Consider the following 13855-nt stretch of genomic DNA (forward strand, 5'->3'; position numbering starts at 1 on the left):
TTTGCTCAGGTTTTGCCTGTGATGTCTGGTTGGAGCACAGGTTGTGCCACACAGTTTTCTGTGTCTGTGGCGGCTCCTTTCCTGGTCCCTTGGCAGGCTTTGGTTGGGCTTTTTCGTCTGCACCTATGGCATTTCTGGGTCCTCCAGCACCCAGCCTGGGACACATGAGGTAAAAGAAGACCCAGGGACGCCCCCGCCATGCCATCCTTCAAGTCCCACAGTCCCAGCCAGCCAGCCTTCTTCCCTCCGCCCTTCATAGCCTTCTGTGTGTTTAGTAATTTATATTCGGGGGTTTTAGTTGTGCCTGGTGGGAGGAATAGGGAAAAGCACCCCTACTCATCTTCCCAGAAGTGGAAGTCCCAGGTGTCGATTCTGATAAAGGCTTTTGCGGCATCTGTGGAGATAATCATATTATTTTTCTCCTTAACTCTGTTAATACGGTGAATTATATTAATGATTTCTTTTTTTTTAAACATCTTTATTGGAGTATAATTGCTTTACAATGGTGTGTTAGGTTCTGCTTTATAACAAAGTGAATCAACTATACATATACATATATCCCCATATCCCCGCCCTCTTGCGTCTCCCTCCCACCCTCCCTATCCCACCCCTCTAGGTGGTCACAAAGCATGGAGCTGATCTCCCTGTGTTATGCAGCTGCTTCCCACTAGCTGTCTGTTTTACATTTGGTAGTGTGTATATGTCCACGCCACTCTCTCACTTCATCCCACCTTACCCTTCCCCCTCCCCGTGTCCTCAAGTCCATTCTCTACGTCTGTGTCTTTATTCCTGTCCTGCCCCTAGGTTCTTCAGAAACATTTTTTTTTTTTTTTTTAGATTCCATATATATGTGTTGGCATACGGTATTTGTTTTTCTCTTTCTGACTTACTTCACTCTGTATGACAGACTCTAGGTCCATCCACCTCACTACAAATAACTCAATTTTGTTTCTTTTTATGGCTGAGTAACATTCCTATTAATGATTTCTTAATGTTGACCCATCCTTGCCTTCCTGCGACAAATCCCGTGCGGCTTCCCTGGAATTTGAAAGTCCTCGGACTCACATGGAAAAGTCCAGAGGCAGGAGGCAGTGGGTGGAGAGCAAAGGTGGGCTGTAGTCGCGAGCAGCCGTGCACTTCCCTTGACCAGAGACCCTGAGAGGATCCCGGAAGAAGCCACCCGGAGTCACCTTCAGAGGTCCACCTGGAGGGGCAAAGACCCCATCAGATGGGTGGGTGCTGGAAGCCAGGGCTTGGACTAGAAGCTGCGGCCTGACAAGCGGGCTTGCTGGGCAGAGGGACTGTGTTCAGGCGACCCGCCCGCGGTGCAGAAGCAGCAGCTCCACCAGGGAGGAGAGATGCTGGGAGGGAGGGAGGCCCCTCCCGCAGGCTTTGCCCCGGGGGCGGGAAGGCATTTGGAGCCGCTACCTTCTACTCCTTAGGGCTCTCTCAGTATTCCTGGCATGGGGCTGTTCTTCTGACAGCAAGGACAGAACAGCCTGCCCCCACGGCCCCTCCCCTCATCGGCCTGTCCTGACGCCAGGTCAGCAGGAGGGGCTCCAGCCCGCACAGGCCCCTCCCGTGGCTCGATGGCGGCTTGGTGAGGTCCAGCTCCGTCCCTCCCAACCCCGGGGGTCTCGTGAGCCAGAGGCCTCCAGTCAGAAGCACAGGAGTCGTGGGCCTCCGGGGAACAGCTTGGGAGAGGGCACCCTGTGGGGGCTGACGGCCCAGCCACGACACCCAGGCACCCTCGGCCTCGCGTCATAATTAGGGCAGCTCCCCGAGCCCCGAGCCGTGTTCCCCAAAGCCCGGCCAACTCTGGCTGGACCATCCGGCACAGGTCCAGAGGCTTCTCTTGCTGACCTGGAACGTCCAGGTACACGCATGTAGATGATGAGAGTGTTTTATGAACAAAGTAACCTGAGTAGACGGCGCTAAACATTTGAAGACAAAAGGAATTGTACTGTTTTCGTGCGCCGTTCATGCTGAACTGGTGACTTTCACAGCCTCCGTGTCGTTTTTTTTGTTTTTAGTATTAATTTATTTAGCTGTGCCAGGTCTTCCTTGTGGCATGCAGGATCTTTAGTTGTGGTGGCGTGCATGCGGGATCTAGTTCCCAGACCAGGGATTGAACCCGGGCCCCCTGCTTTGGGAGCGTGGACTCTTAGCCACTGGACCACCAGGAGAGTCCCCAGCCTCCGTGTCTTAATGGGACTTTGTCTCCATGGGAGGTTCCGTTGCCACAGCCTGGCCCACAGAGGGAGCCCCTTCCTCGCCTCTGTGCTCTCAGCATCCTCTCACTGTTGCGGCCTCTCCCGTTGCGGAGCACAGGCTCCGGATGCACAGGCTCAGCGGCCATGGCTCACGGGCCCAGCCGCTCTGCGGCATGTGGGATCTTCCCAGACCAGGGTGCGAACCCGTGTCCCCTGCATCGCCAGGCGGACTCTCAACCACTGCGCCACCAAGGAAGCCCGAGGAGGCATCCTTTCTTTTGAGAGGTAGGATGTTTTGGGCCCACCTGAATTTTCTCTTCTTGAGACGTAGATTCAGTAATTCCCCCGCTCCCCCACCCCGAGGCCCTGGCCCTCACCACAGAACCCAGTGTTTATTTCCATAGCTGAGGGCTGGGTAGGGGAAGCTTTCCTGGTTCTTCCGTGGTGACCAGTATTAAGGTGCTCTAGCAACAGGGCTGAAAAGGATATATTTGTAAAGTCATGAGTGTAGCTCTGACATTGTTTCCTCATAAACAGTGTGAATATATTTTCTTCACTTAATTTTATCTCCCTTTATTTATTTATTTTTTTGGCTGTGCTGCGTGGCTTGCTGGATCTCAGTTCCTCAACCAGGGGTTGAACCTGGGCCCTCAGCCGTGAAAGCGCCGAGTCCTAACCACTGGACCCCCAGGGAATTCCCACCTTTATCCCCCTTTTAAAATAATTTGATGAACCATAGAAATAAGTAGCTATATTGGGAAAAAAATGGGTAAAGTTCACATAATTCTTGCTTTTTTTTTTTTTTTTTTGCGGTCCGCGGTGCTCTCATTGCTGTGGCCTCTCCCGCTGCGGAACACAGACTCCGGACGCGCAGGCTCAGCGGCCACGGCTCACGGGCGCAGCCGCTCCGCGGCATGTGGGATCTTCCCAGACCGGGGCACGAACCCGCGTCCCCTGCATCGGCAGGTGGACTCTCAACCACTGCGCCACCAGGGAAGCCCGCTTTTTTTTTTAATCCATCATTACAGTGAAGTTAACCCGGAGTAGCAGTACCAACATTAGCACAAAATCCCCTGGGTGAGTAACATTTCACACTCCGGCTGTCACGAGTGGCCGTTCTTAGAGTGTATTTTACCGAAGTATTCGATGGATTTAGTTTGGAGGCCCTTTTGCAGCATTTTTCTATTTGGCTTTGTTACATCAGTGCTGTCTGGTGTGTTCTGTGTTCACTTGACGAAAGGTGTCCCCGTGCTGGTAGCTGAAAGCCCTTGCTTGGGGCAAGGTCAGCCAGCAGCCCTCGTTCGGGTGGTGTTAGTTGCGGGAGGGGTGGAGAGATGTGCGGAAAACCCAGCTGGGCTTCCAAGTAGGGCCCAAGGATGCATTAGGCCAGCCTGGCCCCTGAGTGGACCCTGGGCCGGACCACGGGTCCGAGGTTTATGTCAGAGCAGACAGAACCAAGAGTCAGCCCAGAACTCCAGCCGGCCAGCTGCCCCGCCAGCCGCTCACCACCCTGGTGGCCTCTTCAGGGAACCACACCGCTAGCTCGCCAACACCTCTGCCTGCTCACAGATTCAGCTCTATCACCTCCTTTCAGTCTCTGAGTGCTCCGTCCTCCTCTCCGCCAAATCCTGATGCTGTGCTGACACCGATGCCACGCCTGACGGAGACGCCGTGCGGGCGTGACTTGGGAGGTGGCACCGCCGTCCCCACTCACCAGCAGACACACTGGAGCCAGGGAGGGGGTGGTTTGCCCGAGGTCACACAGCTGGTCGGGGCGGAGGCAGAGCTAGAATCCTGGGGCCTCCTCCACGGCCTGCGCCGTCTCCTGGGCTCCGCGGGGTTTGCTCCGAGCCAGGAGATGTCGCCCCCCTTCCTCACTCCCCGGACCAGGCTGCCAGCTGTCTCTGTGCCTCCACAACCAGCCGGGGGTCCGGGGACTCGGCTCAGCTGCCTCTCCTCCGAACCCAGGTGTCTTTCCTTGCACGTAATTTACTTACTTGGGGTACGACTCCTCCAAGTTTCGGTAGCCTACTTTTTCGCACCTCATATTTCCACACAAGCATTTCTCGAACTTATTACAACGTTTTCGAAAGTACTTTTTAAAATAAACATTTTAGGGCTTCCCTGGTGGCGCAGTGGTTGAGAGTCCGCCTGCCGATGCAGGGGACGCGGGTTTGTGCCCCGGTCTGGGAAGATCCCACATGCCGCGGAGCGGCTGGGCCTGTGAGCCGTGGCCGCTGAGCCTGCGCGTCTGGAGCCTGTGCTCCCACAACGGGAGAGGCCACAACAGTGAGAGGCCCGCGTACCGCAAAAAAAAAAAAAAAAACGAACGTTTTACTTTGGGACCTTTTTAAAGCAGTGACAGAAAAGTTGCAACTAGTACAGAGGGCTCCCCTGTTGTCACCCACCCTCCCCTGCGGGTCACATCTTACATCAGCACGTGCCTGTGGGGTTTCTTGCACTGTCACAACAAAGCATGGAAAACTGGAGGGCTTTAGCTGCCGTTCTGGAGGCCGGAAGTCCGAGGTCAAGGTGTTGGGTGGGCCGTGCTTGCTCTAAGCCTCTTCTGGCTCCTGGTGACCCCAGGGATTCCTTGGTCTGTGGCAGCCTCACCCTATCTCTGTCTCCACCTTCACGTGGCCATCTTCTCCATGTTTCTCTGGGTCTTCTCCTCTTCTTATATTGACACTTGTCATTGGATTTAGGACCCACCCTAAATCCAGGATGGTTTCATCCCAAGATCCTTAACTCATTCCTTATTGGATCCTTAACTAGTTGGAAATAAGATCACATTCTGAGGTTCCAGGTGGACGTGAATTCTGGGGGGACACCAACCCCCTACACCAGGGTACATTTGTCACAATCAAGAAACCAATGTGGGCACAGAACTAAACTCCACACTCTACTTCGATTTCAGCATTTTTTTTCCTACTTACGTCCTTTTTCTGTCCAAAGTCCCATCCAAGGATGTCCCAGACTCGTCTTGGCCATGACATTGTCTCAGGCTTTCCTTGTCCTTGGCGCCCTTGGCAGTGGTGAGGCGCGCTGGCCAGGTGTCCTGTAGAGTGTCTGTCTGTTGAGATGCTCGGACTGGGCGCAGGAGGAAGACCACAGGGGCCACGCGCCTTTTCATCCCATCCCTTCAAGGGTGCCCGCCGCCAGCAGACTTGTCACTGAGGAGGTTGGGCTTGATCACCTGGCCTCTCACTGCGGTCATTCCCCCTTTCCACGTTGCACTCCTTGGAAGGGGTCTCTAAGCGGGGCCCGCGCTGAAGGAGGTGGGTAGGTTATGTGGATTCTTCAGCACAGAAGGCTTGTCTCTTCTCCCCCAGTTACTCACTTACATATCCATATATATCAGTCCACTCATTCATATCAGTGTGGACTCACGCATATTTATCTTATACTTTGTCTTGTAATCCAATACGACGTGATGTATTTTGTGGCCAGCTTTGGCCACTGGGACCCCTTTCAGGCTGGCTGCTGTGTCCCTTCGACCTGCCCCCATGCCTCCCGCCATCCTTTTGTTTTTTGAGCACTTCCTTACTTTATGATGCCATAAAATGCTGCGGGCTCAGCTTGTATCTTCCCTGCCCCAGACCTCAAATGGCCATTTCTCCAAGAACCGTGCTTCCTTTTCTTAGAACCTGGAATGAACTTGCACAGAAAGGGATGGTCAAAAGCCATTTTTATATGTGCTGGCAAAGTGCTTTAAGAAAGGCTTCCTTCCTGCCCAGTGTGCCTGCCATCCACGCTGCCACACATGGACCCTGCACATGCCATGCAGTCGGAGATGAGCCCCCAGGTGCCAAGACCTCCAGGACTGGGAGTCCAGGGGCTCCCTGGCAGCGCTGGGCAGTGACAGGAGGTATACATCCCACCCTGTCCTTTGTAGTATCTTGAAGACTGAAAATAATATTCTGAATTGTTCACAATAGCTCCACCCTGGAAACAACCTGAATGTCTGTCAATGGTAGAATGTATCAAAGAGTTGCTATATATTCCCCGAAACAGCCACGAGAATAAGCCAACTGCAATCCCGGTGAAAACGTGGATGAGGATAGTACCCCCAGATACTGAGCAGAAGAGGGAAGCCGCAGCCAGGACACGGGGCGCGTCCTGTTTGTGCGCGGTTCAAAGTGGCAACACCACGCCCCGTGGTTTAGAGCTGCGCGTTTCTCAGGCTCCTCCCAGAAAGAAGGGTGTGGGGTGACCGTCAGGGCGTGCCCGGGGGCGCATGTGATGGGGAGCCTGGGGCTTCCCGGGGGCTGGCGTGTCCTATGCACAGGCCTGGGCAGAATCTGGGCAGCCAGCTCCACGTGGCTGCAAAGTAAGCAGTGCCCTGCTCTCTGGAGTGGAGTCAGCGGTGGGTGGGCTTCAGGGCAAACCCAGTGGCTCTGACTTGGTTTCCCCAGGACACTGTTGGCTGCACTCCTCAGCTTATTGTCAGGTCTGGGGGGGTGGCTGTGTGGTTCTGGGCTCACACCCCCAGGACCACAGTGGAGGAAGGGAGGATGTGAGGCGGGACTTCCCCAGCAGACCCCACCTCCAGACGCTGACGAGCTTAGACCCAGGTTCCAGGGTGATTCAGGGTCAGGGACTGGGTCCGCCGTCCAGACCTCAGGCTGCTCCCGGGGCTGGGGCGGGCCTAGGGTCGCAGGCAGCAGCTCTGACTGTGGCCGGCCGGTTGTCCAGACAGCTGAGCTGATGCAGCAATGTGCCGAGAGGCGCCTCCAAGAGGAAAGGTCCATGAAGGAGCTGGTGGAGCAGGTGATGGAGACGCAGAAGAACGTCAAAGTGGCGCAGACAAAACTCCTGAAGGGCCGACAGCAGATGGGTACAGCAGGCGGGGGGGGGGGGGGGGCGCTCGGTACCCTCCCGTGGGAGCTACCTGGGCCCAGCGCCGGCCCTGCTGCTCTCTGACCCCCTCAGCACCCCCTGGTTGGCCCTTAGTTCAGGAGGTGATGGAGGAGAGCCGGGAGCTGCTACAGCGCAGTGCAGAGGCGGCCAAGGAGGAGCAGAGGCGGCGCTGTGAGCTCATCTCCCAGTTGCGAGCCCTGGAGACTCAGCCCACGCGCAAGGGCAAGCTGGTGGACCTGACCCAGGTGAGGACGTGGCCCCCGGAGCCCATGCCCATGTGACGACCTCGGGGAGCTTCCCCAGGTCTTACTGGGCCTGGCATTGCCATGAAGGATGTGTGCAGAATTCCCACCAAGGCCAAAGGCAGTCTGGACCCAGGCCGAGATCCACCTATCTGCTCATGCCCAGCTCCCCCGTGCCCGCCATGCTGGAGGCCTGGGTCTGGTCCAGATGCTCAGTCCTCCAGGGAGGCCTCCATCCCCTGGGGGTGGGCAAGGTAGGCTTCGTGGAGCTGCGCGTTGAGGGAGCTCCCGGAATTCACTAGGCCTGGGTGGAAAGGGCAGTGCAGGGAGAGCACAGGTGCATGAAGACCCAAGGCTGGGCAAGCAGGAGGCTAAGAGAAGGGCAGCCGAGCCTGGAAGCCTGTGTGAGAAACACCACGAGAGGCCAGGCTGGCGCGCGGTGACGTGCGGGAAGGCCTGGTCCTGGGGGGTGGGCAGAGTCCAAAGGGCTGTCTACCCAGGCCCCCAGGTCCTGGCTGGGGAGACAGTGCTGAGCTCCATTTGGGCCCTGCCACAGCGGAGGGGCCTGCAGGGCACCCAGCTGAGATGTCCCCACAGAGGTCGAGGGCTGCAGAGCAGGCCCAGGCTGGAGAAGCCGGATGGTGGACACGTCACACAGGCACCACTGAGTAGACAGGAGGAGGTCTCCTGGGCAGCAGGCCAGGCCTATGGCACTCAAGAGGGCTGCTGGTCCTGGTGCCAGCGCCCTGGAGACGGCCAGGCAGGCTGGGCCTGGGCCTGGTTCCCAGCCTGGGGCCTCCCCTGCCCACCCTGCAGATCCCTGGCTATGGCCTGGAAGGGGAGATGTCGGTCGTGGAGCTGCGTGAGCGACTGGCCCTGCTCAAGGAGACCCAGAGGTGCAAGGAGGAGGAGAAGCGAGACCAGATCATCCAGGGCAAGCGCGCCAAGAGCCGGGCGCTGCAGAACACGGTGGAGCAGATCTCGCTGTGCCGCGCAGCCATGGGGAGGTCTGCAGCCTTAAGGTTAGTGCCCGTGGCCCGGGCTGGACGCCTTGGGTGGGCAAGGAGCAGGGAGCCTGCTTTTGCACCCTCCTGGGTGGCTTCTCCTCGCAGCAACCCACCACCCTCCCGCCCAGGCAGTTCCCTTGCAATCACTTGCCCCCAACTATTTTCTTTAAAAAAAAAAAAAACATTTATTTATTTGTTTATTTACTTCTGGCTGCGTTGGGTCTTTGTCACTGCACGCGGGCTTTCTCTAGTTGCGGCAAACGGGGGCTACTCTTCACTGTGGTGCGGGAGCTTCTCTTGTTGCGGAGCACGGGCTCTAGGCGCGCGGGCTTCAGTAGTTGTGGCTCGCGGGCTCAGTCGTTGTGGCTCGCAGGCTCTAGAGCGTAGGCTCAGCAGTTGTGGCGCACAGGCTTAGTTGCTCCGTGGCACGTGGGATCTTCCGGGACCGGGGCTCGAACCCGTGTGCCCTGCATTGGCAGGCAGATTCTTAACCACTGTGCCACCAGGGAAGTCCTTTTTTTTCCCTTTTAAACCAGGACTTAGTTGGGGTACACACATCAAATTTGGTTGTCAAACATCTCTCCTCTCTTTTAACGGAAAGCACGTGGACACACGCACCCCTCTTTGTTAGGAACACTGTGGTGACTTTTCCGGCCCCTTGTGGCCAAGTATGGAAGAGATCTGCAAAGATAGCAGAATATTAGCCGCGGCTATCTCTAGGCAAGAGTGGCAAGGGGAGGGCAAGATGAAAGGGCGTTCGCATTTTATCCCCAATACCAAGATAGTTAATACCTATGGAATACTTTTTAAACTGTGAAATACAAGGAGCAAAAAGGAAGAGGCGCTGGGGGGAACCCCGCCCCGAGCGGTCCTCGTGGGGCCTCTCCACCTGCACCTAAATCCCTTGAGTCAACCCGCGGTGGGGTTCTCCTAAGCCAGCCCCGCCGCCCGCCCAGGTGGGAGGAGAAGAAGGCGCAGTCGGCGGCCGCGGGAGCGCCCTCCCGGGACGAGCGGGTGCTGGAGCTGCAGCGCAGGCTCCGGGAGAAGGCGGCCGAGCGCCGCGGGCAGGAGGCACTGCTGCACGTGTCGGCGCCGCGGGCAGCTCGCCCCAAGCAGCAGGTGAGCCCCGGGGGCGGGCGCGAGGGTGCGCAGCGCAGGCGTTGGAGGTAGCGGGGGTCCGGGCGCGGTGTGGGGGGACGGGGAAGCCGCGGTGGGGGACGGCCCCGCCCCGCGTCGACCTTCACCGCCCGCCCGCAGGCGCAGCTGGACGCGCAGCGCAGGCTGGAGCTGGAGCTGGAGCAGAGCCGGGAGCGCAGGCTGCGGGCGCTGCAGCGGGGAGGCTCGGCACGCGGGCCCGCTCGCTGCCTGGGGGCCGTCTGAGCTGGGCGGGGGCCCGCCCCGGGACCCCGAGACCCCCGCCCGAATAAAGCCTGGGCGGCGGTGTGCACCTCCCCTTCCTTGGCCGCGCCCCCCGCCCCACTCCGCCCCAGTCTCCTCCCGCCCAGAGCAGGGTTGCCAAATAAAATGCCAGTTATTGCGTGGGACAAGCTAATGCTAACAGAAAGATCCGCTGGAATTCAAATTTATTTGGGCGTCTTGTATCTTATGTGCTAAACATGGCCACCCTAGCCCAGATTCTAGCCCTTCCTACGGCCTTGTGCTAGGCATTCCTGCCCATGCCCCCCCATCGGAGTTCCCAGAGCCTGCTCTACTTGTGGAAAGCTGGAATCCCCATTCTCTGCCCGGAGTCGGGTGGCTTAATCCGGGAACCCCCAAGACTGAGAATTTGATTGTTCTTGTGCGATTAGTAGAAGTCACCAGGATCTTGAGCCGCTGGGAACTGGCCCTTCTCGGCCTTATCTCCCAAACCTCACGGCGATGGGGGGGAGCTGGCCGGGGATGTAGGATCTGTCTCCCACTCCCCGTCTGCTGATGAGGCCACGGGTGCTGAGAGGTGAAGTGACCTGCTGGGAGAGCTGGACCCAAAGCTAAGCCTGGATGCCTTTAGAGCACTGCCCAGCCTTCTCCAGCATCACTGAAGGAACAAGGTTAGAGCCACTGGGCAGGAGCTGGCCCAGGGCCTGGACAGGAATGGAGTGATTCCCCTGGGTCCTCAGACCCATCACTGGACTGGAGGTGCGTGGCTCTGAGGACAGCCTGGCTGAGTGAAAGCCTGCTGGTGAATAAAGCACAGTATGCTGCAGCTCTCAGGAGAGAGAATGAGCAAGCCCATGGGGTGCAAGGCAGTAAGAGAGGGGCTGGAAACTGCCAGGCGGATAGATGTCTAGGAGAGACCCCCCCACACCCTACATCCTCCTTGGGTCTGCAGAGGGGGGAGGCTGCACCCCAGGGCACATTCAGACTAAGAGGGTGGACATCTCAAAGGGACGAGAACAGACTAAAGACCAGCGTTCTCCCCCAATACTCTGAACTGTGTCAGAACCCCAGGACTTCCCCACAACTGAGGTTGGTAGAAAGAGGAATTTCCCACCCCCGTCAAATTAGAGCTGGGAGCAGATTAAATTTCATTAAAAAAAATAAACATGGCATTTCTTACATCCTGTGTTGTTATTCAAACCCATTTCATTTGATATCGAGGGAATACGTTGATGATGACCTGTCCCAAGAGAGGCTCTCAGGAGCTCTGAGGGCTTCAAAAGGGGAATTATTAGCTTCTATAACCGGCAATCCAAAATAGGGTAGACTTCAGGACATGCCTGATCCAGGAGCTCTGTCTCCAAGCTGGTAGCAGTTCCAACCTCACATGTCTGGAGGAAGAAGGACCATCTCTCCCTGGTAGTTCTCATAGGAGGGAAACCTCTCTGTCCTCCAAGCCTTGTGCTCCAGTCTCACTGGCCTGGATTGAACATGCTCTGCTGAACCAGTTCCTGTAGTGGGAGAAGGTCTGCATGGGGCCTCTTGCAGCACATGGGGGCCGAAGCAAGCACTGTGGCAGAGGAAGAGAATTACCCTTCACCTATCAGACTGGCCTCTGGAGCAGAGGGGAGAGGTGGTGGCCCAACAGACTCAGGGTGCTATTAGGAGTAATGCTGGTTGGCAATCCACAGGGTCCCCACCTGCCCTCCTGGACTGGGCAGCTGCTCAGAGCTGCCTTGAGAGCACCTGGGGCTTCGGCTCCATACAAACCCCCGTAGGGTCAGGTCTTGGGCCATCCCCCGAGTTTATGGGCTGAGAGCCAGCCTTGTGTGGTAAACTGATGGCAACAATGTCTCCCGGTATCCATGCTCCTTGCCTTGTGACCCCTGCCAAGGCAAGGAACAGAGTAGGAAATAGGCAGAGTCTATTTCCCCCAGTCCTTGAATCTGGGCTGACTTGCTTTGGCCAGTAAGGTTCAACAGGGCTGGCTGTGCACCAGTTTAGAGCCTGGACCTAGGTGGCCTTGGAGGTCCCTCTTGTTCTCTACCTGGCCGCAGTGTGGGCATGTCCAGGGTGGCCTTGCTGGGATGACCTGGTTATTCTCAGAACAAGAGAGACAAGCTGGGCTCTCTTTTCTGGTTGCCAAATTCATGTCCAAGTCCAGTTCTGGGAGCTGAACTCAAGGAACCTACCACTAGATTCTCTAATCCCAATTCTGATATGCAGCCTCACCCAGGGCTGGCATGCATCTGTGTTCAGTGTTGAGTCCTCCCGACTCCCACCTTCCCCGAGATAAGTACTGCTATCATCTCCATGCTACAGGCCAGGGAAACGTGAGACTTGCCTGAACCATGGAGCTGGGATTCAATCTCAGGCAGGAGGGATCCAGGGCCCACACTCTCTTCTTGATTCTGGGAGTTGCACCAGATGCCCCAGAGACCTCCAGGCTTTTGCCTGGGCCATGGCCCCTTTCCCAGGACGGGGCTGGACCGGACCTGGGTGAGAAGAGTACTCCACGGGTTCAGTCCTTCTCTTCCCGACACCTATTGTCTTCGGGATAATCCAAACTCTTAGCCTGGCATGTGGGCCCTCCAAGGTCTGACTCGTGCCTTCCCCAACCCCAACCTCTCCCAACCTCTGAACCCGTGGCGCACTGGGCAGCCTCCAGTTTTCTGGACATGCTAGCCCACCTTTCCCCATCCAGGCTCCCTCTTCCTGGAACTCTGTCCTCCATTCTAGTCCTTTCAGTTCGCAGGTCGTTTCCTCCGGGGAGCCCTCCCAGACGTCCTGGTTGAGTGCCTCCTCCGGGATCCCGAAGATGGGCCGGGCTGTACTTCCCTCGCGTCTCCACCAACAGCCTGGCAGAGCCCGGGATCGCAGGGACCAGGCGCAGGCCCAGGGCCTGGCACGTCGTGGGGCGCGGGCGCCCGGAGGACCTGCAGATCCAGGCCGATAGTAGAGACCCCAGGAAACTGGCTGGGAGAGGCGCGTCGGGCTCCGCGCCGCGAGCCGGGCAGCCGGAGCCCAGACCACGACTCCCGGGAGGCCTTGCGGGCCGAGGGGCGCCTACCGCTCTCTCGCGGGAAGGCAAAAGCTTGAGCTCACGAGCGTGGGCGGAGCCGGAAGGAGGCCCATTTCAAAGTGGTAATAGATGGTTTCTTATCCAATAAGATTGAAAATATACCTCCTCAACCGGCCGACCACGGGAGTAGGGACAGCGGTGGCCAATAGGGACGCGCGGAGGGCGGAGCCGAGGTCTCCGGAGCGGAAGTGGTTCTCTGTTGAGGCGGCGGTGTCTTGTTGAGGGCTTCTCAGCGGCTTCCAAAGGTCCTTCCTCGCTTGGGTGCGTCGACCGCCGCGCCTGCCGAGCCTCACCAGCGCCAGGCAGGGCCAGACTTTGCGGGGAGGGGGCGGCAAGGCAGGGCCGGGCGGATTCGGGGTTCGGGCGGCTTCGCGGCCTGCGGAGGCCTCGGCGCCGCGGCCCAAGGAGCCGCCGTGGCGCGGCCGACCACGCTCGGGCCCCGACCTCCGACCGGGCCTCCCCGGGCCCGCGGGCCTGTTCGCCTGCCCGCCCGCCCCGCTCTCCGCGCAAGCCTAGCTCGGCGCGGGGACGGAAGTGGGGAGGCCCCGCCGCGGGTGCCGGCCGCCCTGGCAGGCCACGGCGCCTCGTCTTAGCGTCGCCGGGGAAACTGAGGCTGGGCGGGGAGGGACGCGCCCAAGGTCACTCGGAGGGCCGGGCGGGACGCGGGGCGCGGGCCTGCACCGGCGTTCGGGAACACCGGGCGACGGTTTGGTCCCCACTGAGACCGCCGCCTTTGTGTGCTCGCGCAGCCGCTCCGCCATCGCGGGCCTGCGAGTCGCCTCGGGCGGCCGGGCGGAGTCTCCTCCGGGCTAGGACGGGGCTGGGGCGCCCGCCGGGGGCAGATCTCAGCAGGTCCTCAGCTTCCGGGCGTTGGCCGGGCGCGTGGCCGCCGAGTCCTGCGGCCGAGACCCCCGCGGGCGCCTGGAGACAGGCGCCTGAAGCACAGAACTCAGTGGACGCCACTTAACACCCTTTGACCCGTCGAGGGAGAAGGGGAGAGTTCAGATCCTTGGTAGGGGTTTTTGTGAGGTTTTGGCTTTTGTGTAACTCCAGTCCCTTCCCATCGACGGTCAC

At 58.5% G+C, this 13855-nt stretch overlaps 2 protein-coding genes and 1 long non-coding RNA gene across 13 annotated transcripts in view; 2 read left to right on the forward strand and 1 right to left on the reverse strand.

The window, feature by feature from the left end:
* Positions 1-9886, forward strand: part of CFAP99 (cilia and flagella associated protein 99) — a 40548-nt gene extending 30662 nt beyond the window's left edge. For 4 of the 6 annotated variants that reach the window (XM_067734879.1, XM_067734880.1, XM_067734885.1 and 1 more), the window contains 5 exons: positions 6909-7050; positions 7167-7318; positions 8132-8337; positions 9262-9441; positions 9580-9886. In XM_067734879.1, coding sequence (XP_067590980.1) covers positions 6909-7050; positions 7167-7318; positions 8132-8337; positions 9262-9441; positions 9580-9874 — 975 coding nt within the window. In that variant the 3' untranslated portion in view covers positions 9875-9886. Of the gene's footprint in view, positions 1-6908; positions 7051-7166; positions 7319-8131; positions 8338-9257; positions 9442-9579 lie in introns of all 6 variants that reach the window. The other 2 variants (XM_067734881.1, XM_067734883.1) reach the window with 2 other exon arrangements.
* LOC137223336 (uncharacterized) lies at positions 8495-12823 on the reverse strand. Of its 2 annotated transcripts, none has more exons than XR_010942810.1 (3): positions 12044-12823; positions 10880-11269; positions 8495-9003 (listed from the first exon to the last, which is right to left on the reverse strand). It is a non-coding gene; the product is annotated as an uncharacterized lncRNA (long non-coding RNA). The 2 variants fall into 2 exon arrangements; XR_010942809.1 differs by having other exon boundaries at positions 10880-11210; positions 12044-12815.
* An 83-nt stretch (positions 12824-12906) lies between these two features.
* RNF4 (ring finger protein 4) overlaps positions 12907-13855 on the forward strand; it is a 42930-nt gene continuing 41981 nt past the window's right edge. For 2 of the 5 annotated variants that reach the window (XM_067734886.1, XM_067734890.1), the window contains exon 1: positions 12925-13083. The gene's annotated coding sequence lies outside the window, so the exon portion shown is untranslated. Of the gene's footprint in view, positions 13084-13855 lie in introns of all 5 variants that reach the window. The other 3 variants (XM_067734888.1, XM_067734887.1, XM_067734889.1) reach the window with 3 other exon arrangements.

This window comes from Pseudorca crassidens, chromosome 4, assembly GCF_039906515.1.
Source record: "Pseudorca crassidens isolate mPseCra1 chromosome 4, mPseCra1.hap1, whole genome shotgun sequence".
Lineage (NCBI taxonomy): Eukaryota > Metazoa > Chordata > Mammalia > Artiodactyla > Delphinidae > Pseudorca > Pseudorca crassidens.